Genomic DNA, 25,370 nt, shown 5'->3' with positions numbered 1-25,370 from the left:
CTTCTAAGGAAATTACTTTGTTAAGCTTTCTAAATAAAATGGGGTCAGGCCTCCCTGGTGGTGCAGTGCTTAAGAGTCTGCCTGCTAATACAGGGGACATGGGTTCAAGCCCTGGTCCGGGAGGATCCTACATGCCGTGGAGCAGTTGGGCCTGTGCACCACAACTACTGAGCCTGCGCTCCACAGCCCATGAGCCACAACTGCTGAGCCAATGCACCACAACTACTGAAGCCCGTGCGCCTAGAGCCCGTGCTCCATGACAGGAGAGGCCACCGCAATGAGGAGCCCTAACGCTGCAGCAAGGAGTGGCCCCCACTCGCCGCCACTGGAGAAGGCCCGTGCACAGCAACGAGGACCCAACACAGCCAAAAATAAATAAATAAAATAAATAAATAAATAAATAAATAAAATGGGGTCAATTTTGGTCAGATGTATTTTCCTAGGAAATTTTCCATTTCAGCTAGGTTTTCAAATTTATTTCCAAATAAATTTGAGGCCTGCAAAATAGTCTTTTATGATTTTTAAAAAAAATTTTTTTCTGTTCCTCCTTGTCATTTCTTATTTTGTCTATTAGTTCTTTCTCCTTTTTCTTGATGAAATTAGTTAATTGGTGGTCTATTTTGTTAATGTTTTCCCCATACCAAGATTTCAACTTACTGAAGTGCTACTGTTTTTTAAATTCTCTATCTCTTTGGTTTCTGATCATTATTGGGGGTGGGTGATGGGTACATGGGGGTTCAGTAGATCACTCTGCCTGCATTTGTATTTGCTCAAAATTCTCCATAATAAAAATAAGAGAAATTACGTATACACATGGTATAAAATCAAGGAGTATATAGGAACTTATGATGGAAGAACCATTCTACCAACCTACCCCATCCATGCACCTTTAGCCCCACTTCTTTTGAATCGTTTATATTTTTCTTTTGCTGCTTACCTCTATAATTAAACATAAAATTTAATTATTTAAGTATAATTAAATACTATGTTACAATTACTTTTTTTTTAATAGGCATCACTTTAAAAAATTAATTTATTTTTAAATATTTGTTTATTTTTGGCTGTGCTGGGTCTTCATTGCTGCACTCAGGCTTTCTCTAGTTGCGGAGAGCGGGGGTTACTCTTCACTGCAGTGTGCGGGCTTCTCATTGTGGTAGCTTCTCTTGTTGTGGAGCACAGGCTGTAGGCGTGTGGGCTTCAGTGGTTGTGGCACGCGGGCTCAGTAGTTGTGGCTCATGGGCTCTAGAGCACAGGCTCAGTAGTTGTGGCACATGGGCTTAGGTGCTCCGCAGCATGTGGGATCTTCCCGGACCAGGGCTCAAGCCTGTGTCCCCTGTGTTGGCAGGTGGGTTCTCAACCACTGCACCACCCGTGAAGTCCCTACAATTACTTTCTTTTATAGCTCTATCAACTTTAGACAGTATCTATTATTCTTTGCTAGGGAAGATGAGGATTTAGCTCATTTATAAACTGTCCCACTTTACTCACCTTACCCAATATTTGAGGTTATGATTTTTAGTTCTTGTATTGGTTATCTTTGTAAACTGCAAATTATCTATTTATACATTTAATTTTCACCCCATTCATCTTAGTGCCTTAATTTCCTTTTACATAGGATGATGATTATAGCACCCCTACCCTTATTTTCTCTTCTTCCTCTTTTTCTCCTTCACATTTTGTTGGCAATATTTTGACTTTTACATTGTTCAGGTTGTTTAAATACTGTTCTGCAACCATAATAAAATTTTCTACAGTTAATCCATAAGGTGACTTTAGGTGTTATACATTAAAATATTTTACATTTTGACTATATAAATACTGTTTGAATGCTAAGTTAAGCAGCATATAAGGAATGCATTTCATTTCTTATTGGTCCAACATCATGTCCCTTAGGGGCAATCAAAGGAGAATATTCCAGGCATTGAGGTTAGATGAACTTCCTTTTCTTACCCTCCATCAGTTGTTTATAATCATGTCACATTTCAGTTTGCTTTGTGTTTATACATGAGTGTCTTACACAGTTTTTTCATTTTTCAAGGAGTTTCTAATTGCTTTTCTTTAGCTTGTTGACACACAATGCTGCATCTTCATCATACTCTCCAGTTTCCCTGTTCTCACATGTAACAACTATCCCCTTCTACCTCCCTTTCCAGAGAAATCCCCCACCTTCTCTATTCTGGACTGGCTGTTCTTCAGTTGCCAACCTGGGACTTTATTTCACTGCTTCTCTGGATCGAATCTACTCTTTCCTGGATCTCATGCATTTCTCCTTTTTGGTTTACTTAATTTGCTGTAGAATATATTCCTGTAACTCTCTAAGAAAACAGGAGATTGGGCTTCCCTGGTGGCACAGTGCTTGGGAGTTCGCCTGCCGATGGAGGGGACGCGGGTTCTTGCCCCGGTCTGGGAGGATCCCACATGCCGTGGAGCGGCTGGGCCCGTGAGCCATGGCCGCTGAGCCTGCACGTCTGGAGCCTGTGCTCTGCAACGGGAGAGGCCACAGAGTGAGAGGCCAGTGTACAGCAAAAAAAAAAAAAAAAAAAAAAAAAGAAAAAGAAAACAGGAGATAAACTTTCTGAATTTTTAAATGACTTTATTCTAACCTCATATCCAATAGATATCTTGGCAGGATGTAGAAATCTGAATTCAAATCCATTTCCCCAGAGTTGCCAATGAGAATCTAATACCATCCTGATTCTTATTCTTATTAAGGTGACCTGGTTTTTCTCTCTGGGGGATTCCAGTGGTTTTCTAAAATTTCAAGAGGACTTGTTTATGTATATCTTTTTTTTATTCATTGTGTTTGGCACTCAGAGGCTCCTTTCAACCAGAAGATTTATATTCTGTATATTCTGGTTCTGTGGGCAGTGACTGGAGGGAACATGAGAGGCTGGGATGGGAGGGTCACATTCTGTTTTCGATCAGATGATGGTTACACAGGCATGTTGTATTTCCCCAAGAAAGGAAACAGGAATCCCAAGGAATCCCACTGGGTTCCTGCTCTCTGAACCCATCCTATCACTCCAGTCTTTCCAATTCTCTCCATCCTGTATTATTTCCTTGATGACTCTTATATTATTTCTTTGATGATTTCCCTCTCTCCGTTTTCTCCCTTCTTTCTTCCTCAGATTTCAGTTAGTTAGATGCTGAAATTCTTGAATTGGTCCTTTATGTCTTCTCTTCTGTCTCTCTCTTTCTCCCCCATCTGTGAGTTTGTGTGAGCCAGAGATATCCTTAACTTTAGTTTCCAGGCCTTATGTTGAAATTTAAAATTTTGGCACTTACATTTTAAAATTCAAACAGCTCTTTCTTGTGTCAGCATCTATTCTTGTTTTATATAATCTCCCTGAATATAGTAATTATTTTTTAAAAATGCCTTTTTAGAACAGTTTTAGCCTTACAGAAGAATTGAGAAGACAGTATAAAGTTCCCATATATCTGCACCCAGGTCCCTAATTATTAACATCTTACATTAGCATTTGCTATAATTAATAAGCCAATATTGATACATTATTATTACTATTATTCAAGGCCATACTTAATTCACATTTCCTTAGTTGTTACCTAAGGTATTTTTTTCTGTTCTAGGATTTCATATTACATTTAGCTGTCATGCCTCCTTACGCTCCTTCCGGCTAAGACAGTTTTTCAGACCTCCCTTCTTTCTGACGATGTTGACAGTTTTGACGAGTACTGGCCAGACACTATCTAGGATGTTCCTCTACTGGAATATGTCTTAACATGCCCTATTGTTTGTTAATTTGTCAGGCTGCACTTTACATTTGGGAACCAGGTAAGGAGTCAACTGGTCGACTGCTCTGTGTAACAGCCTTCAATGATTCCCCATTTCTAATACTTCTCATCAGCTCTCCCAACTCCAAGTTTACAGCCTCTCTGGGATCCTAACGAGCAGAGTGGAACAGAGTAGCTCACTTCTCCACTGCAGCCCATATACAGCCCCTCGTTCCAGGCTGTGGTCTCCTTAGCCTGCTTCTGCTTTCTATCTTCAAGGAATACTACATATCTTGTGTACTGATTTTTTTCCTCCTCTGTTCCTCTATGCCATTCCATTAACTTTCATGGGTTTATTCCTTTTAAATATCTATATTTTAACTGGAGGAGTTTGGAAAAGAATGGGAGGAGAATGTATCAGAGACTCCATACATCCACTTCTTATATGAAAATAAAACTTCTCCTTACATTTAAGGGAAGGAAGGAAAAATGTCCACTAACTCATAATTTTGTTGTTTGTTCATAATTCTCTTGGTACAGCTTAATTTATATTCCTGTCAAAGCTTTTATTAAAGCTTCTGATAAAACTCAGTCAAGGTAGGTCCCCATAGGAAAAATAATTCACCCATATGAACCTCTCAAGAAGCAATTATGTGTGGAGTCGTGGGGAGGTTAAGGGAACAAACAAGGGAGTGGAAGGCACCAGGGATGAGCAACAGAAAGATACTGTTACAATCCCTAGGGCCAAAGGGACAGGGGAGGAACAGAGCTACAGGAGCCCAGTAGGCACTACAACTGTGGAGAAGCGGCCATCCAGCAGAAGCTGTATTATAGAGAAATACATTACTGTGCTGAAGCAAAGAGTTGGGAAGAAATGCTAACTTCTTTCTTTTCTGCCTTCCCACCTCCGGGTGGTGCTATCCATCTGTCAGACCCAACCAGAAGCTATTAGGGGAAGGGGGCCAAAAAGATGCAGTTTGTAGGAGACACAGCACGGCTGCGAATGGGTTGAGCTGGTGAGGGTGAGGGGTGGCTGGAGAACCTTCACAAAACATAAATAGGAACACATAATACTGGATATTATGTATGATGATCTTGAGTAAATGTAAGAAACTATTAACAATCCTCATTCCCATGAACACTTTTTAAAGGGGAACAGAAACATGTAGCAGATGAGTCTAAGGATAATCAAGGCTACCATGCAAATTAAGACAAGCTCAAAACCCTGCACACAAAATAAATTACAACCAAACTTCATTTTCTGGACATGTAAACTGTTCCAACAACTAGAAATCTATGTTGTACAGTGTTAGAAGTCAGGATAGTGGTTTCCCTAGGGCAGCAGTGACTGGGAGGGAGCATGAAGAACTTTGGGGGTACTGGTAATTTTTGGTTATTCATCTGGGTTCTAGTTACACAGATGTACTCACATTGTGAAAATTAATTGATGCACTGTGATTAGTGTATCTTTTTGTGTATGTATGTTGCAATTCAACAAAAAACTATTAAAAAATTGATGGCAGCCAGAATACAACTTAAAAAAACTTGCACTACATTAATGCATCTTTCTGCCCTTCTTTAGGTATCCTCACTAACAGTAAACAAGGATTTACTAGAACAACTAAAAAAATTATGTGCATTCAACAGAAATCAAAGGCAGGTCTCAGCTTCAAGTAATCTGTGAACTACTTAGAAAAATGTAATATTTAAATATGAAATTAAGAATATTAACAAGCAATGTATCAGGCTATGAAGAATGCTATAATAAAAACAGATCCAGTATTGGCATGCAATTGATTCTCATCAGAAGGCCTGGATATAAATTTTCCCCAAGTGGGCTCTTTCTGTTGGAGATCTGTTTCTCTTTAACCTTAACAAAGGTCCGCTCGACTAGGCCAATTGCTTGGTTTCAGAAGGTGCTCCTGTGACTGCTGTGGGTGGGCAAGAGGAGAGGCTGAGTAAGGCCTCTCTCTTCTGCTTCAGTGAGAGTAGCCCTGTTTTATCTGTTTCATACTATTATCTGTTTATACTATTATCAGTGTTAATTTTCTCTAAACAAAAGGATTTTGCTGCTAAAACAAGCTTGGAAACAACTCGTCTAGAAATCTGACCTCTAAATTTGTATATCTCAGTTGACATATCTCACAGTTGAAAAAATTTTAAAAGCCTCTGAAACTCTAAAAATAAAACCCATTTTTAAAAGGAAATGAAAATTACCTGAAGTAAAGGAATAAAATCATCCTGTTCTAGATAGCTGCAGCTGGGCTTTGCAAGAAGACAGATAAACTTAGAGGCATCATCATGATGGTTACTCAGCAACCTAGAAAAGAAACAATTGCTTAGGAAGACTGTCTACTATGAACAATGACTACAACATCAATAGTTGGTAATTTCAGTCTGATCTGAAGGCCGTTTAGATCAAGAATCAAGTGCTCTCTTTTCAGTGATTAAAAAAAAGGAAAATTTTCCATGCTCTTGATTTTGTCAAAGGGCCATCTTAATAAAAGCTCAACAACAAGATGGTACATTATTTTTGTAGAATGCTTCTGAGACCACAGAGTCAACTGAACTAATGCATGTAAAAATACACTTGAAGGAGAATGTCTGTTCAGGTTAGCTCAGGGCATCTGGAACCAGAACTCCAGAGCTGCCCACTAGGAGGGAACACATCTGATGGACTACTACATACCACGTAAGACATGAACTTCTGCTTGTCCAGGTTGGCAGACATATTCAGGACTAACATGATAGGGGGCTTTTGAAATTAGGCTTTGAAGCACCAGGCTTAAGAAGAAAATGAAGGCCCTATTAAATCTTCAAGTTCTAAGAATTCCTCACATCCAACTAACTGCTGGACATTTCCATCTGGATGCTATACTCTGATAGTAAAGTCAAAATAGCGAAAACCAGATTTAAAATCTTCCTCTCAAAGTCATGGATGTCTATTTTTATTAATGGTGGTACCACTCCAAGTTATCTGGGCTTGAAAATTTGAAGTCATTTTAAACTTATTTCTCTTCCTTATTCTCCACATCCAATTAGGAAAGTTTCCAACCTTTCTTGCTTTTCTTCCTTAATCATTTATTGAATGCTAATTGTGTGCCAGATACTGTGTCTGGCCTTGTGAATACTTGAAATACAAAGAAAATAAGACATAGTTTTGTGCCCTGTAAGGAACTTACAGTCTAGTGAGAGAGCTACACCAATGATTATCTGCCTGTATAATCTTACTACAGAAGTAATAAACTCAGGGTGTCATGGAAAGACACAGGAGGACCAGTGAAATTCCCTGAAGAGTTGTGAAGTAGGAAAGTGGACTGTTGCAGATCAAGGGGTTGCATGTACAAAGGTCTGGTGTGAGACTGCACAGATTATGTGAGCAGCTGCAAGCACTGGGGTGGTAAGGGAAGGGGACGTGAGCATGTAGGATTGGACCCTGGAGGCCCTTTTATGTTAGGTCGAGAAGCCTGGACTTTCGCCTACTCGCAGAAGAATTTTAACTTGGACTGTGACATGATCAGATGTGTTTTTCATAAATATCAAGCAGAAATCTTTCCAAGGGCCTGAGCATGGATATTGGCAGTGGGAGACAAACAGAAAGGGGCAAATATGGTTCAAGTGAAAGGAAATGGTAGTTGATAGGTGTGGAGGGGTAAAAGGGGGGAAGTCCATGATGACTCCCAGGTTTCTATCTTAGACCACTAGGTGCTTGGAATTTGGGATAGGAATACTAGAGTCCTGAGGAATATTTCCTCAAAACATTTTAGACAACCATTCCTTCCTTCCTATTTTTGTTTTACCATCAAGTCCAGGGTCTTATTACTTCATGCTGAGACTTTTAGAAGGGAAGAGGGTCATAAAAGGCTTCAGTGTCCATGCAACCTCACATCATGGACAATTCATCATTCTAAAACATTCTTTGATTATGTAATTCCCTTTTCCAAAAATGTTCAACAGTTTTCTACCACTTATATGAGTAAGTCTAGATGTCTAAGTTGGGCATTTAAGGCCCACTTTAATTAGGCTAGAGTCTGCCTATCTTACCACTTTGCTAAATGAAACGTCCACTCTGGGCAGCTGGCCTGAACCACTCTTCTCTGAGCGTGCTGTGTGCATTCTTGCCTCGGTGCCATTTCTCATGCCGTTTTACTCTCCTAGAATACCACCTCTCCCAACTTTGCTATCTGAACGCTGGCTTTTTTTTTTTTTTTTTTTTGCGGTACGCGGGCCTCTCACTGTTGTGGCCTCTCCCGTTGCGCAGCACAGGCTCCGGACGCACAGGCTCAGCAGCCATGGCTCACGGGCCCAGCCGCTCCGCGGCATGTGGGATCTTCCCGGACCGGGGCATGAACCTGCGTCCCCTGCATCAGCAGGCTCAACCACTGCGCCACCAGGGAAGCCCAACGCTGGCTATTCTTTAAGGTCCAGCTAATGTATTACCTCTTTCAAAAAACCTTCTCTGACAACTAAATTCCTTACTGATCTTTGTACTATTTAATTTGTATGTATTACATACACCATTGTACCACGAACTTTCTTTTATTTCTCTGGCACCTAAAGGGTAGGCAAAGTTATAGCTCTTTTTTTCCCTTAACACTAGACATAGTGACTTTCACATTGAAGATTCTCAAAAAATGTTTGTGATCTAACAGATATACCCTTAACTGACTTCATCTGTGATGATTAAAGCCATAGAATGATCTTTATATTTGTTTTCCTTATCATTCTTCAGCATGCTCAGGATACCCAAAGTTAAATAAATATACAGTTCAGAAAAAGATTACTGAAATAGGTGTCGATGGGAATCACCTCTTAGGATAAGAAAATGGGTGGGATGATCACAAGAAAAAGGCACTGAGGTATAGCACCACTAAGTACAAACTGTACAGACACTGACAGATGAGAGATTCTCTAAGAGGGAAAAGTCAAATCAGGTATGGCCTTTTGCTATCAGAAGCATGAATCAGAGAGAAAAGGTGAATTCTGATTCTCAGCCAATGCTAGTGGATGGTGAACTCTATAAAGCAGGAGAGAAAGAGATTTTAAAAAGTCGTGAAAGCTGGAGAAAGAAGGTAAACATAGCTATTCTAAACTATCTTCCAGAGCTCTTAGGACGAAATATTGTTTTGTTAGTGGAAAAATGACACTTCGACATGAAAAGGTAAGAGGAAGTAAAGCATAAAAAAGCTGGGACAATATTACTGACTCTGTGTAAGAGGAGCTCTGTCACAAAGCTGGTAACCTGGGAACTCAAAAAGCAAAGCTGTGGAGCAATGCCTTTCCCCTGAAAATGTCTTGACCACAAGAGAAACAGATGTCAAAGTACAGATATGAAATGGGCAGCAGAGCAGGGAAGGGGAGCAGAGGCAGGGGAACAAGAGCCTGTTAAGGTGCTCAAACCACTCAGAGGAGGGCTCAGAAGCCTCCACCCCATAAACACTGGGACAGGAGGCAAACTACTTCCCGTTTGGCTGTTAACTTTTGTATTTGACTTTCCCCCCAAGATTATATACAGCCTATTATTGGAGCAAGTCAGCATGTGTATGTATATGCCAGTGTTTTAATTCTGTGTCATTATCTGCCAGTTATTTTTTTTTTAATTTTTAAAAATTTATTTTTTGGATGCACGTGGGCTTTCTCTAGTTGTGGTGAGCGGGGGCTACTCTTCGTTGTGGTGCGCAGGCTTCTCCTTGCGGTGGCTTTTCTTGTTGTGGAGTATGGGCTCTAGGCACGTGGGCCTCAGTAATTGTGTCATGCGGGCCCTAGAGCGCACGGGCTTCAGTAGTTGTGGCGTGCGGGCTGTAGGGCACACAGGCTTTCAGGAGTTGTGGTGCGTTGGCTCAGTAGTTGTGGCTTGTGGGCTCTAGAGCGCAGGCTCAGTGGTTGTGACGCACGAGCTTAGTTGCTCCGCGGCATGTGTGATTTTCTCGGGCCAGGGATCGAACCCGTGTTCCCTGCGCTGGAAGGCGGATTCTTAACCACTGCGCCACCAGGGAAGTCCTGCCAGTTATTTCTTTGTACTTGAAAAGTTTTATATACTATACTTGGACCCAAGGCACTTTATGCAAAGGGTACAATTTGTAAAAAATTATAAAAATAAACACATGTCTTCTTTAAGGTCAGTGCGGTAATTCAAACCATCCTGCTTAGTTGCTTTGTCTCCCAAAATGGCCATACTCGAGTCTCCTTTAAAGCCTGCATTTTAAGTGCTGAGAAAGGAGCTCCCGCTAGAGGGCGCTCCAGTCGTTATAGTATCTGGCCAGAAAATAAAGCTTTGATACAGAGACATCACAGTTATCTGTTCACAGAATTTTTTTTTTAATTTTTTAATGAAAAAAGACAGGGACAGTTGCTCATGCTGTATAACTTCATAAGCAGTGTCCTGTAGTAACTGAAAATGAAGACTTGTGCTTCAAGTCTTTTTGCCTTTTGCCTTTGCAGAAACAATCTCTTTTCCTTGGAGATAAAATGAAAATGATTCATCTCAATAAAGGAATATAGCTGTTGCGGGTGCTGCTGCTCCGTCCACCAACAGAAATGTCCACCCTATCCCGGTGACATGAAGTCTAAGACAAAAAAACTGGCTGTTACTTTCCTTAATATTATGCAGTTAACTGCCGATAAACAAGTTGATTACCAGTTTTTCTTTGGTAGTCAGCCTCAGGCTCACAAACATAGGGTCCTAGCATATTCAAAATAACTTAGAATGTAAGTAGTTATAGTTCTTCTCTCTGGCTCTAATTTTTTATAGAATGAACTACTCCCCCCCCCTTTTAATCTCCCAGCTTCTTCAACATTTTCTCTGAAATAATCATAACTCACTTCTTGCTCCTTTCCCAGATTGTCAGATGGCTTTTGCCAACAGTGCTGAACTCAATGGCTGAAGATACCCAGGACAAGAGCTGTGTAACATCCCTATTCTTTCTATCCCTTGTTCACACTCCACCTGAGGCATTTTTCAGGGCCTGGCACCTACCAGGGGGAGAGAAGCTAGCTGAATGAAAGCTAGAACATCTACACATTTCAAGATCTTCAATTCTGCTACTGTTATACACTGATTTCTAATAACAACAATAATAATTAATAACAGACAAGCAGACCACCCCGCTGAAGTCCTGGCTTTACTGGTAGGGAATCCAAGCTGACCCCCCTATTGTTCAGGCCCTTGGCTCTAGTTTCTTCCCTCAGGTTCTATGGTGTCAGAGACAGCCAGAATGGCAAATGCCAATTCTTTTACTGGTTTACTCCTAATTAGTGCTTTTTTGCTAATTCTAGATTCCAAGGAATTCTTCTTTTACAACTGCACACACAAAATTTTTTTTTAAGATTTTTATCTAGCTGTTTCCTATTTGCTATAGGAGAGGTGGAATGGTGACCATGGCCCTGACTTTGGAGGGTCATCCTGCTGGTATATGAGGAGTGGTTCTAGTCCTTGGTATTTCAACAACTTAGAACTATTCCCTGTAACAAAATGACTAAAATTCACCTGGAAAACATGAAGCATTTATAACTTTTAGCTTTGATGTCGTTCTTTAAAAGAAGTCCATCAACTGGTAGTCTTATATCCCCTGATCACTTTAGTTCTACTGTAATGCAAGAAGAACTTGGTGAACTCAACTTGCTGCTAGATTTTTCAAAATAAGAATACAGTTATTAATCACCTATTATGTTCTCAAGCATTATACTACTAAGGGCTTTGAGGTGGCATGAAAGAATCAGAAGAATCTGTAAGCTGAATTTTGCTGCTATTATATGTTGATTTTAAATAATGATGATGATGATAGTGACATCAGGTGAACACATTTCCTGATAGTTCATCAGGAAGGGTATCTAGCCCAGAAAAGATGAGAAGAGCATATTTAAAGAAGGCTGATCAGTTAAAAGAGGTAGAAGAGGCATGCTATAACAGTCTCTTAAACTGATGAATATATCAAGAAATAACTTCTAAAGAAGAAAGAAGGGAGAAAAAAATAAAAGAGAGAAGAAAGTTGGATTTGAATTCAAGAAAACTTGTCAGGATGTTAAAATCCAGGAGTATCTTGATAGATGTACTATTCCTTTGTTCCTTAACTGGAGCTTTCAAAAAGTAATAACTAAAATCTACTAGAATTCAGCTATTTTTAAGAAATCAACTACATACAATTCTAAATTTGATCACATGAGAATGGAAGCATGTGACATGTGTGGTTTGCTCCCCTTAAAGGAGCATTTATGTCACTGCTGCAAGAGTCAAATCCTAAGACTCAAACTGTTAACAAGTGAAACTAAGAAACTACCAAATAGTTATTAAAGAAGTATTTCTGAAGATCTGTTTTACCGATTAGAGACATGTAAGATAAAGGCTTAGGGAAAGAATTTGTGTGTGGGCATAAAAAGTTGTGAATCATTGAATTTTACTTGTTGAAACAAAGGATAAGGGGAAAATTAATAAATGAGTAAAATAAGTGACTTTTATAAAGCATGTCATGAGGGCTGGACAATTCCTTGCCCAGCCCCAGAGTAACTGCTCTCATACTTACTTTCTCCACATGGCAATGAATGACTGGGCTGACACAAATCCTGTCCTCTCTCCCCCTGCAGCCCTGAACATGGGGGTTTTCCAATAAAGAGGACAGCCACAGACCTGCAAATAAAGCACAAATACAGCGTAAGCCAAGGGGCAGTGAAGAGATGACACGGCCAAAGAAAGGGCCTTTGTGGCTTTTACCCTTCGTGCCCCAGTGGACAGAAGGGCCCTTGGAGGAGCAAAACTGGGGCAGAGGCAGATGCATCAGCTGGGGTAGATTCAGCAAGACAGAGGGGAAACAAAAGAAGAAGATGACATGTTTAATGAAGAAAATGAAAATCCATTTGCCTTTTCTTCAAGTGCATTTATAGTGATGTTTCTTTCCCCTAACCTGAAAAAGCAACCGGATCTCCCTCCCTTCCTACCACTCTTACATCATATATGTTCTACCTTCAGGAAAAAAAAGAAGTGACTGAACGCCATGGTTGTGTATGCCATTCCCTCCTATGGCAGGAAAATACAGCCACCTTTTTTGCTCACTCACTTGGTGTCAATACACTCTATCACCTCTCTCCCTCTCTCTCCTTTGCTTAGTGTGTTATTAAGCCCCAGGTGCAAAAAGAACCAGAAAAGCCTGGACTGTTCAAGAAAACAGCTATATATCTATTTAAATGGATACAATTCAGGTGAAAGCTGAAAGGCAAAAATTAAAATGCTATTATTTATTTAGAAGATACCACAAACGACTACATATTAGAAAAGGCTTAGAAAGAACTAAAATACAATACCCTAAAAGATAATGATTTTTTTCTCCTCAATAAAAAAGCTCTTTGTTTCAATTAAGAAAAATTATTCTTATACTCTTATAAGAGACAGTCTGTCCCAAATTAACCTGCTTTTTTTCTAGAGGGAAACTTCTTCCAAGTAATAATAATATCTAAATATTAGTGGAGAAATAGTCTCTAAATGATCCCAATTTTGTATATACACATAAAATGTATTCCCAACTCTGAAGCTCTTCAAAGAGTCACATCTTGTCATTGGATGAAGATATTCTTATTATTCATATTAGATATAGGATCTGTTGAGCCTTATTCTACAAAGGGAAGCTTCCCCTCTGACAGATGACTGGATGTGAACCCACATTAGGTTGAAGTGAAGCTGCTCCTGATGTGAGGCCACAGTGCATGGGGGATCCCCACAGAAGCCTGCATAGTACCTCATCTGAGATCAGTTATGCTGACAGAATGCCCAGGGCTGCTGGGTTCATGTCAGAGATGAGGATATGGATGGTGAGATTCAGGCCAAGGGAGGTAAGTACAGGGCAGAAATAAGAGATTGCTTCTGCCAGGGCCACTAAAGCATGTTCTGCAAGCAGGATGGAATTTAAGATATCTTAAGTCCAGAGGTCAAATACCTCCACTGAGGTCAAGAATGAGGGAAAGGTGTTGCTTAGCAAACAAATGGATTTTGTTTACTGTATAAATTATGACTGCCAAGGTACAAAGCTTACAATTAACATACTTTGGGTGGTAACTGTCAAATCCACTTTCCCCAATCCCAATCCTTCCTTTCATGCAGAATGGTGGTGTGCCAAGAAAACGCTCTTAAATATGACAGGCTGTTGGTAGCTGCTGGGAAAGTTGAAAGAATAGCCTGTATTATGGAGGTGGGGGGTGCAGAGTGACAAAAAGGGAGAAAATACGTGGAGGGACTGGAACTGGCTTGCCAAGGTGCTTGAAGCTCCCACCACTAGAGCCACTACGGAGTTTTCAGAATTGGAAGGGATCAGGAATCTTCTAGTTCATCCTTGGGGAGTGATCACCAACTCAGCGAAACACTTCCAGGGACTGTGCACTTACTATCTCCCGTGGGGCTACTTCCACTATTAAAAACTTTCATTTCCTTGGATTACGGTCTTTTATTCAGAAGACTCCAGTTCAAATGTGTACACATCAGCTCATAAAGAGTAGTAAATCACTGGGATTAACATTTACAAATTTTTTATGACCCAAAGGCAGAATCCCAAGAGAAGAGGTACAGAATAGATATGTTTTGAAGTATATGGGAAAGGGCTGACTTGTTTTTCTTGTAGTGGGTCACCCTGAGCAGCCAAAGGTTGGGCAACATGAGGGTATTGGGCTCTTGGAGAAAATGCCAAAAGATAAAACTGGAAGGGCAGTGGATGGCAAGGGCTGCAGACATTACACTTTGAGCATTTAAAAAAAATGTATGGCTGGCCTGCATCGGCTTAAAAACAAAGGATTAAGATAAAGGGAGTGAGCGAATAGCCAAAGCAATCTTGAGAAAGAAAAATGGAGCTTGAGGAATCAGACTCCCTGACTTCAGACTATACTATAAAGCTACAGTAATCAAGACAATATGGTACTGGCACAAAAACAGGAACATAGATCAATGGAACAGGATAGAAAGCCCAGAGATAAACCCACACACATATGGTCACCTTATTTTTGATAAAGGAGGCAAGAATATACAGTGGAGAAAAGACAGCCTCTTCAATAAGTGGTGCTGGGAAAACTGGACAGCTACATGTAAAAGAATGAAATTAGAACACTCCCTAACACCATACACAAAAATAAACTCAAAATGGATTAAAGACCTAAATGTAAGGCCAGACACTATCAAACTCTTAGAGGAAAACATAGGCAGAACACTCTATGACATAAATCACAGCACCCACCTCCTAGAGAAATGGCAAGAAAAACAAAAATAAACAAATGGGACGTAATGAAACCTCAAAGCTTCTGCACAGCAAAGGAAACCATAAACAAGACCAAAAGACAACCCTCAGAATGGGAGAAAATAATTGCAAATGAAGCAACTGACAAAGAACTAATCTCCAAAATTTACAAGCAACTCATGCAGCTCAATATCAAAAAACAAACAACCCAATCCAAAAATGGGCAGAAGACCTAAACAGACATTTCTCCAAAGATATACAGATTGCCAAAAAACACATGAAAGGATGCTCAACATCACTAATCATTAGAGAAATGCAAATCAAAACTACAATGAGGTATCACCTCACACTAGTCAGAATGGCCATCATCAAAAAATCTACAAACCGTAAATGCTGGATAGGGTGTGGAGAAAAGGGAACCCTCATACGCTGTTGGTGGGAATGTATACTGATACAGCCACTAGGGAGAACAGTATGGAGGTTCCTTAAAAAGCTAAAAATAGAACTACCATACGACCCAGCAATCCCACTACTGGGCATATACCCTGTGGAAACCATAATTCAAAAACAGTCATGTACCACGATGTTCACTGCAGCTCTACTTACAATAACCAGGACATGGAAGCAACCTAAGTGTCCATCAACGGATGAATGGATAAAGAAGATGTGGCACATATATACAATGGAATACTACTCAACTATAAAAAGAAATGAAATTGAGTTATTTGTAGTGAGGTGGATGGACCTAGAGTCTCTCATACAGAGTGAAGTAAGTCAGAAAGAGAAAAACAAATACCGTATGCTAACACATATATATGGAGTCTAAAAAAACAGTGGTTCTGAAGAACCTAGGGACAGGACAGGACTAAAGATGCAGACATAGAGAATGGACTTGAGGACACGGGGAGGGGAAAGGGTAAGGTGGGACGAAGTGAGGGAGTGGCATGGACATATATACACTACCAAATGTAAAACAGATAGCTAGTGGGAAGCAGCCGTATAGCACAGGGAGATCAGCTCGGTGCTCTGTGACCACCTAGAGGGGTGGGACAGGGAGGGTGGGAGGGAGATGCAAGAGGGAGGGGATATGGGGATATATGTATACATATAGCTGATTCACTTCGTTATACAGCAGAAACTAACACACCACTGTAAAGCAATCATACTCCAATAAAGATGTTAAAAAAATTTTTTTTTAATTAAGTGGGTTTCTTGCAGACAAAAAAAAAAGATAAAGGGAGTCAGGAGATCAATAAGAACCTAAAAAAAAGGTAAATGATATCAATCTGAGAGCAACAGAATAGAAACTTTTATAACAAAGGAGAGAACAAGCTCATGTTAAGGCTTTTTACAAAGGAAAAGACTGGATGACAAGTGAGGAGGTACAGGGCGTGCTGAAAATGGGTTTAGGAAACTGAGGTTTAGAGGAGGCGGCAAGAGTCAGCATTGCTGGAGCAAAGAAAGCTTGACTGACACCTATAATCAGATCTAAAAATGGCCCAACAACATAAAGAACTGAAAGCAAGGTTGTCTAATGATACATAGGAAGAGATGATCGCCCAATATTTGTAATGTTCTTTAACATTTTAAAATGTCTCACGCCCGTTATTTCATTTGGCCCTGACATGATCCCATACAGAAGAGGGCGGGTATTTTTATCCAGTTCTGCAGATGAAGAAAAAAAGAGGCTAGCTTACAGGCCACAGGCACGATGGGTCAAGATGGTACTGTATCAGCCAATGAGAGGAGCTGGAGGGCTTTGTACGGTTCAGAAGACTTTCATTCTTTTCCCTCAACTTTCTGTTAGAGGCTAAAACTCAGTGGTGACAAATACTTCCCTTGCTGTTCCTCAGTTTCTGTTCCTATGCTGCTTTTGTTCCTCTTAGATTCATTCTCTAGTCATTTCTTCTCCATCACTACTTAAAGCTGTGGAAAAAAGTACAAACTACACACTGAGAATTTAATCAGAAATGGACATTAATCTGTCCATGCTGTTTGAGGCTGAAGATGAATGAGCTAAACTTCAACAGATGCAGATTTCATAAACACAGGGTTTTCTTTGCACTTAAAAAACAGACCCCAGTCTCTACAGCTACACTTAAGCATCACAGAGAGTAGACTGTAAACTCAAGCTGGGCTTCCAAGTAGCTTTATAAGAGAGAGATTTTTCTCTTTTCTTTTGATGTGGACTTTTTTTTTTTTTTTTTTTTTGTTTTGCGGTATGCAGGCCTCTCACTGTTGTGGCCTCTCCCGTTGTGGAGCACAGGCTCCGGACGCACAGGCTCAGCGGCCATGGCTCACGGGCCCAGCCGCTCTGTGGCATGTGGGATCTTCCCAGATCGGGGCACGAACCCATGTCCCCTGCATCGGCAGGCGGACTCTTAACCACTGGACCACCAGGGAAGGTCCTCCAAGTAGCTTTATAAACTGTAAGAATCCATAAAAACGTTCATTTATTGCTCTGACCACCTCCTCCTTCGTTGTCCCCCAGGGGTTGTCTTCTCCTTTCCTATAGCCAACCTGTCGTGAGAACACAAGCACACGAGGGTGAGTGATGCAGGCACTGCCAAAGGATGAGGACGGTCTACAGAGCAAAGAATGGCGGAAAGTAAGACTGATTTAGTGAGTGCCAACAGACTGGCTGTAGCCAAGGAAAAGCTGGATTCCATGAGCCTAGCTAACTGGAAGACATGATTAAATGAATTTTTAAAAAATAAATGATTTTAAGAATAAAGAGGCAAAATCCAATAAAACGAGCTGATACAGTACTTCTGAGGTCATTATACACACATCCTCGTCTTTACATGCAATGTTAGTTTTAACTTTTTAAAAGTATGAGCAGTTCACTTTGCTATCTGAGCTGACAATTAAGGTCTAAGAGCAGTGAACACAAATGTTTGGCACCCCTGAATGGAACTTAGGGCTATAATCAAGTACAATTCAGACAAGTTAATCAGACATGTATGTGTATACTGGCTATTGTGCCACATGATAATTTGGTATAAACAGTAAATTGTCACATAAATGCCTGTTACTATGGCTACTAAACAAAATAGTTTTCTATCTTTTTAAACTTCTTATGTTGTCAGCTTCAACACTGGCAGTTTTTCCTGATGCCACCTACAGACTGATCCTCACTGCCTGTAAATAGGAAAGTCCTCCCTCTGACTCCCCACATGTAAACCCCTTCCCTGACTTGACTACGCTCTTTCCTACACTTCTCGTGACCATGTGGAGTCCTCAGGCTCTCTGCTCTCCTCTCACTGTGCATTCACTGTGGAGTGCTGGCGGCCACTGAGCCACAGGCAGAGCAGGGCTACCACCAGCCAGGTGGGAGAGCCAGAGCAGGAGGGTGGAGGCAGCACAGCAGGAAGGCTCCTCAGTCAGGCGCTGGGAATACTTAGAGGAGGAAGGTCGACCCAGAGACCTTCAAGGCAGAGCAGGCTACAGGTCTCCGGCAGTGAAGCACTAGTCACTGATTGGCTCTCCAGATGTGGGGAGCCCAGCAGGCCACCGGGGAACTACCACATCCTGCAATCTGCAGTCTCTCCTGTTTGCCTGCCCGAAGTGGTCCGTGAAACCTCATGCCTCTCTCACACAAATTGTTACCATGTTAGACATACCCTGTTTGGCATTTATGCGATTAACGTGTTATCTCCAAATTAGACTTCATTCATCCTTGCTAAATTCTATCTTTTGGATTTAGATTCATCATTCTAGCCCACTCAGATAATTTGCCACTTGATTCATAAAATAGCCATCTCTCAAAGCTTGGGGTAAGAAAATGCCAATGTCCTGATAGAACTTATAACTTATTTGGGTGGATATAGCTTGGAAGTCAGCTGATGGTATGTTAGCATACGTCCAGGGGAGATAGGGTAGAAACAGCACAATGCAGGAGTCAGAGGACATGTCTCCTGACATGGACAAGCTCTGTGACTACACGTACATACTTGTAGGACTTCAGTTTCCTCATATGTACAATAGAGGAGAAGCAGGTGAGCTCTTACTTCTGGAATGAAAGAGGTTGTTTTTCACTAGAAACATTCTACGGGGTCAAAAAGCAAGTTCTAAGATTGGGGGGCGGTGATGAAAAAAGGAATAAAAAAAAGGATTCTTTTTCACTTCCCTTAAAATCACTCTACTTACAAATTATTTAACAGTGGTAACAAATGTTCTGAGGTTAGAGGTAGGAGAGAGGATGGGACATGACAGGGCAGGGGTTCAGGGATGTCTCTCAGGACACAATGGAACCTAGGTCTTAGAGGATGGGTGACGTGGGAGTGGCAGAGTGGAAGCCCATTTTGGAGGGGAGAACTATGAGAGCCCAAAAGCAGAGGCAAGCCTGTGGGAGGGCAGGTGGGTCAGGCCCATGCAGGAAACAGTAGTTTGGGTTTTATCCTCAAAAGCAGTAGTTTTCAAACTTTCAAATATTATTCCTGAAAGCAGAGGAAGCGTTCCCAGTAGAAGAGTGCATAGGGTCTTGGGAACTCCCACTTGGTGTCTAGTTGTCCACATGCAGCCCTTAGCCTACTAAAACCCCTCTGTCTCTTGAAGCACAGCTTGAGACCACTGCTAAATCCTGAGGTATGATCTGACTCTTCAGTATACATGCGTCATAAAAACAGAACCCAGGGCCTCCCTGGTGGCGCAGTGGTTGAGAGTCCGCCTGCCGATGCAGGGGATACGGGTTCGTGCCCCGGTCTGGGAGGATCCCACATGCCGCGGAGCGGCTGGGCCCGTAAGCCATGGCTGCTGGGCCTGCGCATCCGGAGCCTGTGCTCCGCAACGGGAGAGGCCACAACAGTGAGAGGCCCGCGTACCGCAAAAAGAAAAAAAAAAAAAAAAAAAAAAAAAAAAAAAAAAAAAAAACAGAACCCAAACAAAACAAAGCACTCCTATAGATGGTAGGAATCCCTGAATATTGCTGAGCTGGGGAATGACATGATCAAATACAAACTGATGATTATACTCAGTATTAACTGTTCTAGGAGGAGGCTGGAGGTGTAGAATCCGTTACTAAAGATGTTACAGTAGTCTTAGCATTAGGGACTAAGACCTTAAATTAGGAGCAGTTGGATATATTGAAAAGTATCACAGACTTGCTTCCTAGTGGCAAATCCACTTATTTCTGAGAAGACTTACAGTGTTGAGCTGGCCTAATTGTTCCTTGTCTGGCTTCAGGGCAAGGAGTTATGACCAATGAATGAGAACAAAAAAGAGAGATTTGTATTCAACACAAGGGAAATTTTTCTAAAAAGGAAGGCTATTTAATGATGGAACAGGCTGCTTGACAAGGTAGTGAGTTTCCTGTCACTGAAGGCATTCAAGCAGATAATGAATTTATGTGTTGGTGATGCCATGGATGGAATTCCTATATTAAATGGGAGGATGGACTAGGAAACCACTAAGGCTTTTTTCAAACTTAAGAGTTCCAAAAAGTAGAACCATAGCTAATACATCAGTATCAAATACATTTTTTCAATATGGAAAAAAAGATCTATGTATGCTTACAAACAGAGAGCAAGGAGGCAATAAAGAGAGGGAGATTGGGATTGCTAGAGAAAGGGAGATTATGCGTCATTTAGTAGTTATATTACCTTTGCAATTTTTCCCATTTCATAAATGTCTGCTTTCTGATCTTCAATATCCAGGAAAGCAGTTTCAATTCTGCTTAGAGTCTGTTCATGATTACTGCAGGCATCGGGGAGTCCTTCAGGGAAGTAGAACCGTGGAATGTTGATGGATAATGTTGCATTCACAACATTATTCACGTGAGGAGCAGGGGAGAGAGGTTGGGGACTACTTGCAAAGGTGGCTGGAGGTGGAAGTGGTGTTCCAGGTTTCTTTTCTGGTTTATTTTGAATCTGGAAAGAAAATATGATTATGAGACACAAATATTCTAAACAGTATATATTACTGGAAAGTCCTCAACAGTAACAGGAAGTTGGGTATAAACACAAGAAACCACAATTAGAAGCAGTACAGATGAAGAGCTCACTCAACTATAGACAGGGGTAAGCATGCTCTGAGGGAATGCTTATCTACACTGAATCAATCAGTACATTACTTATCTGTCAATACTAGAGTCTACATAGATTTGTGCTTAAAAAATCCTACAGTACATTTTCCCACCAGTGATGAGCGAGACATTTAAGAGCAAGGTCAGTTGACATATTAAGGACCTTAAGGTGAATTCTCAGTCTGTTGGACCTGGATTAGTAAATTCTTCTTGAAGACTGTTCTTGGTGTTTCTATGCATCTCTACCTGTCCTTCAGTAGGCAAACAGAATGAGTTCTTTTTAAATATATAGATTTAAAATGTACTGTGGGGGCTGTCCTTCTACCTTCTTCCCTAGTTTGACTTTATCTAGGTAGAATCACGGCTAGTCCCTGATGCAAAGAAAGTCTTTGTTAAGAAAATTAAAGCATTTTAGTTTTAGAATGTCTTCTACCAGGCTGACTGACTTGCCACCAGGGGCATGCTATTTTTTCCGAGATACACAGTTCTCTCGTTTTTAGTATACTCTAATAGACAAGAATCATGGTCATTAATTTCACCACAACCAAACTCTCTTTACAGTTTATTAATTCTTTAATAGTTTATATCATTCCTTTTTCCAAAAAGGATTTGATGTGGTGTACCATAAAGAGACATAGAAAGGACAGTATTAAAAGGTTGGGGGGCAACAGGGAGACTAAGTAACCATGATTTAGGGAAAGGGGAGGGGAGGTATACTAATATTCGGGTAGAAGTTTATTTTAGCAATGAAGACTAAATTTAGTTCTGAGATTCCTAACAGAAAAAGCAAAAAAGATTCCATGAAGATTTTCAGAGTTTAATTTCTATTCTTAATTTTGACCAAATTATCTATCAAGGCTCATGAGCATGGCATTATTAAATGCTACGTAAGGTATGAAAGATGGACATGACTGTTGACTAGCTAAATTTATTTTAAATTCACTGTGAACACAGAATATTACTCGAGTGTTCTCCTTCCTTAAATTATATCCTAATGCCATTCCTAAAGTCTGAACAATGATTTATCAGTATGAAGTAGATCTGAATATCGTATTCCCTTTTGACATGTGGACTTATAACATGATTTTTAAATTCAGGGTAAAAGTTTTAGCTACCTTTGAAAAGCATAAGTATTATAGGAAGACAGGCTTCATTCATATAAATATGAGATAAATATGATTTAATCTCCTACTTTTATTAAACATGGCCCATTTCTCATGTTAATATCTGACATTAATACAGAGTGGAATCTGCTAATATATTAATACTGTTGGGGATACGAAGGCCAGTTGGTCACACCAAGCCTTTGCTGCAGTATCAGGATATCACTCATATAAAGCAATAGTCAAGGAAGACATGGCAGAGGGAAGTGATGCCAATGAAATATGAAAAACTTAACAAAAATCAGTGATGGCTTACTAGCTCTGTGACCTCAGGAAAGTTACTTAACCTTTTAGAATTTCAGTAATAAAACAGATTATAACCCCTTCTTCTTGGAAGGTTGTTGTGAGGATTAAAGGAAATTACAGGATGTAACATAGGGAAGAGGCTCAAAACTGTGCTGGGCAGAGAAATGTCTTATTTAAGAAAATGAGTCACAAGGCCAAAGGATGGGGTTCTCAAAAGATTAAACATAACTTGGGGGCTTCCCTGGTGGCGCAGTGGTTGAGAGTCCAGCTGCCGATGCAGGGGACATGGGTTCGTGCCCTGGTGTGGGAAGATCCCACATGCCGCGGAGCAGCTAGGCCTGTGAGTCATGGCCGCCGAGGCTGCACGTCTGGAGCCTGTGCTCCGCAATGGGAGAGGCCACAACAGTGAGAGGCCCAAGTACCGCAAAAAAAAACCCCATAACTTGGCATGGTCCTTCAGATTCAATAATAAATAAAATAATCATTTACACTTGTAAGGCAATTTAAAGTTTACAAACTACTTTTGATTTAACTACTTTTGATAATCTCTTTTAAGTAAACAATTGTCTCTGCCTTAGTGCTAAATCTGCAATTATTATTACATAGTCCTATGAGTCAATAACAGTAGAAACTGTTCTTAAATTTCTAAAATAAGGCATATAATTCTTCAGGGGCTTTACTTAGGTCACTTGTATTAGTGTCATTTCCTTTCTATTATTCTACGCTGAAAGAGATTTGTGAGACTACAAATATACAGTTACCAAAATTCTTTTTTGTTTCTCAAAAATGTTTCCCATGGTGTGACATCCAGGGTAGTTATGGATAACTTCAGGGCAATTATAACCATAGGATTGAGACCACTGGTGCCACTGGGAATGAAACTCAATATTCTAGTGAACACACAATACTGGAGAAGGTTTAGAGCAAGCCCTTCAGTGTTAACTCTATACTTTTGCTTTGACAGAAATAAGTGACATTCAGAACAAACCCTGGCTATTTGTCAAAGTTTTAATTTGAATGGGAAAATATTCAATTATATAATAGTCTACTTTGCTTTCCTCAGTGTACTTAACACAGAGCAGTTCACTAACAGGGAAGTATTTACTAATTCACTATTTAAGTCCATATTTAATAAAACTGATGTTAATACTTAAAGATAAAAAGAATGCATTTACTTTGAACTTTTCAGGTGTATTGATTTACTTTCCACTGGGTTCAATAGGAGACATATAATTTAAGTCTTAAAGCAGTTTAATAAAACTGACGCTTTATAACATTATAGAATAAAACAGTAATATAAAGTTCGTCAGATTTACCAAGTTTAGCATCTGCCCACTTTAAATAAAACTATTTCATTCAAATCTAGGAACAGCATTAAAACAGAATTAGCTGGGTAAAGTATCTCAATTCTCCATTACAGTCTTCCCCTACACAGTATCATTTAGATATTCATTCTGAACAGTACCCTTATGTTACTGTAGCATTTCCAATATTTGGCCATTTTTGACCTATTTTTAAAAACGCAATTTCATATCATTCACTCAAATAATTTGAAATTACTTTAGGTCAGAATAACTACAAAACTATGGTTTCTTGCTGGATTCTGGATGTCCATCATTGATATGGCCCTTGATCTGTATTGTATTCAGTGCTAGGGAACTTGTTTGATGAGACGCTGACTCTACAGTTGTAAGTAAATAAGCACGATCTCTGCAAGCAGCCACTGCAGGCAGAAATGACTCAACCTCACAGCTGAGGGAAGACATTCTTTCACAACCCAGGAGTAACTGCCATCCTTTGCTCCCTACACACAGTATATCACAGACACACAGCTGCCTATATGTATAAAAATAGTTCAAAAAAAAAAAAGACTATCAGGATCAATATTCTTTTTTTAAAAAGATTCATTACAGATACATGTATGTTAATACAAATTTAGTCTACTGAATCAAAGTGCAAACAAGGATTTTAACATGGAAATTCTAACTTCTCAAAGATATGTCTATGAAAAATTCTAAATTGTAAAATATTTGTTAAGTTGTATTTAATTGTCTCTAAAACTGGATTCCCTCTCTACAAGAGAAAAATGTGAGTACTGTACTTCAGGTCCAGAAGGTCTATTTTTAAACCTGTTGGAATCTCTCTACAAATAGCTCTCTGGAAATAGCTGAATAGAGGACACAGATTAATTCCTTGATCTAATATCAAGTGAGCTGTAAAATTATTCGTAAGTTAGTTCACTGGGTGGTTTTATTAGTAATAAAAATATTTTAAAAGAAACACCCAAGTTTCAAACCTGTGTCTGCTGAAATGACTTCAGCCGCTTCTTAAACCGTGACGGGAGAACAAAATCACAGCCCCTTGCCAGGAAAGCTAACTCTCCCCTTAAATCCGGGTCCCTTCGTAGAGATGTTTCCTTGATCATCATCTTTGAAAAGTGGATGTTTACTTATCAAACTGTCCAGCACACTTCTGAAGATAGTCAGACTTAATAAGTTGTCAATCTCGTCAGGTAGAAAGGTATTTTTTTTTCTTCTTATCTCCCAAAGAAATTAAGTTCAATCATTGTGCTCTCCCAGCCTCCAGGGACCACAATCCATGCTTGTACTGACATGCAGCTGGTTCCCAAATACAGCCTGTGGCTCCCAAGACCTGCTCATAATTTTCAAGTAAGAAACACGGGCTGCAATGGGCCTGTTGCTCCTTGTAGGTAGCTTTATGTCAAACTGACCTGCCCATGTGGAGAATACAGAGCCTTCTGGGAAAGGAAGCACCCACTACTCTGAGCACCAAAGTTAGAAACATTACAGCTGGACCTAAAAATAGTGACTTCTCAGATAATGCTAACTTCTTAAACTCAGAGTACATGAGGTGTCAATCCACATAAAACAGTTTCTCCTCAAGCTAGGAGAGAACATGTAGAGCATTTTTGATTTTGCTATTTAATATTTTATGAAAAAAAGAACATGCTGTACTTCAAATTTGAAACTCTCATTTAAA

At 40.1% G+C, this 25,370-nt stretch overlaps 1 protein-coding gene across 5 annotated transcripts in view; it reads right to left on the bottom strand.

Annotated features, from left to right (window-relative positions):
• The window catches only part of PPP2R3A (protein phosphatase 2 regulatory subunit B''alpha), a 216,431-nt gene that overhangs the window by 109,913 nt on the left and 81,148 nt on the right, over positions 1–25,370 (bottom strand). For all 5 annotated transcript variants that reach the window (XM_082624699.1, XM_082624701.1, XM_082624698.1 and 2 more), the window contains 3 exons: positions 20,540–20,806; positions 12,252–12,355; positions 5,950–6,052 (listed from right to left, as the gene is read on the bottom strand). In XM_082624699.1, the coding sequence (XP_082480825.1) occupies positions 5,950–6,052; positions 12,252–12,355; positions 20,540–20,806 (474 nt within the window). The remainder of the gene's footprint in view (positions 1–5,949; positions 6,053–12,251; positions 12,356–20,539; positions 20,807–25,370) is intronic.

Source organism: Mesoplodon mirus (assembly GCF_964341445.2).
Source record: "Mesoplodon mirus genome assembly, chromosome: 6".
In the NCBI taxonomy this organism is placed as follows: domain Eukaryota; kingdom Metazoa; phylum Chordata; class Mammalia; order Artiodactyla; family Ziphiidae; genus Mesoplodon; species Mesoplodon mirus.
Note: the sequence above shows the minus strand (reverse complement) of the source record. Positions and strands in the feature narration are given on the sequence as shown.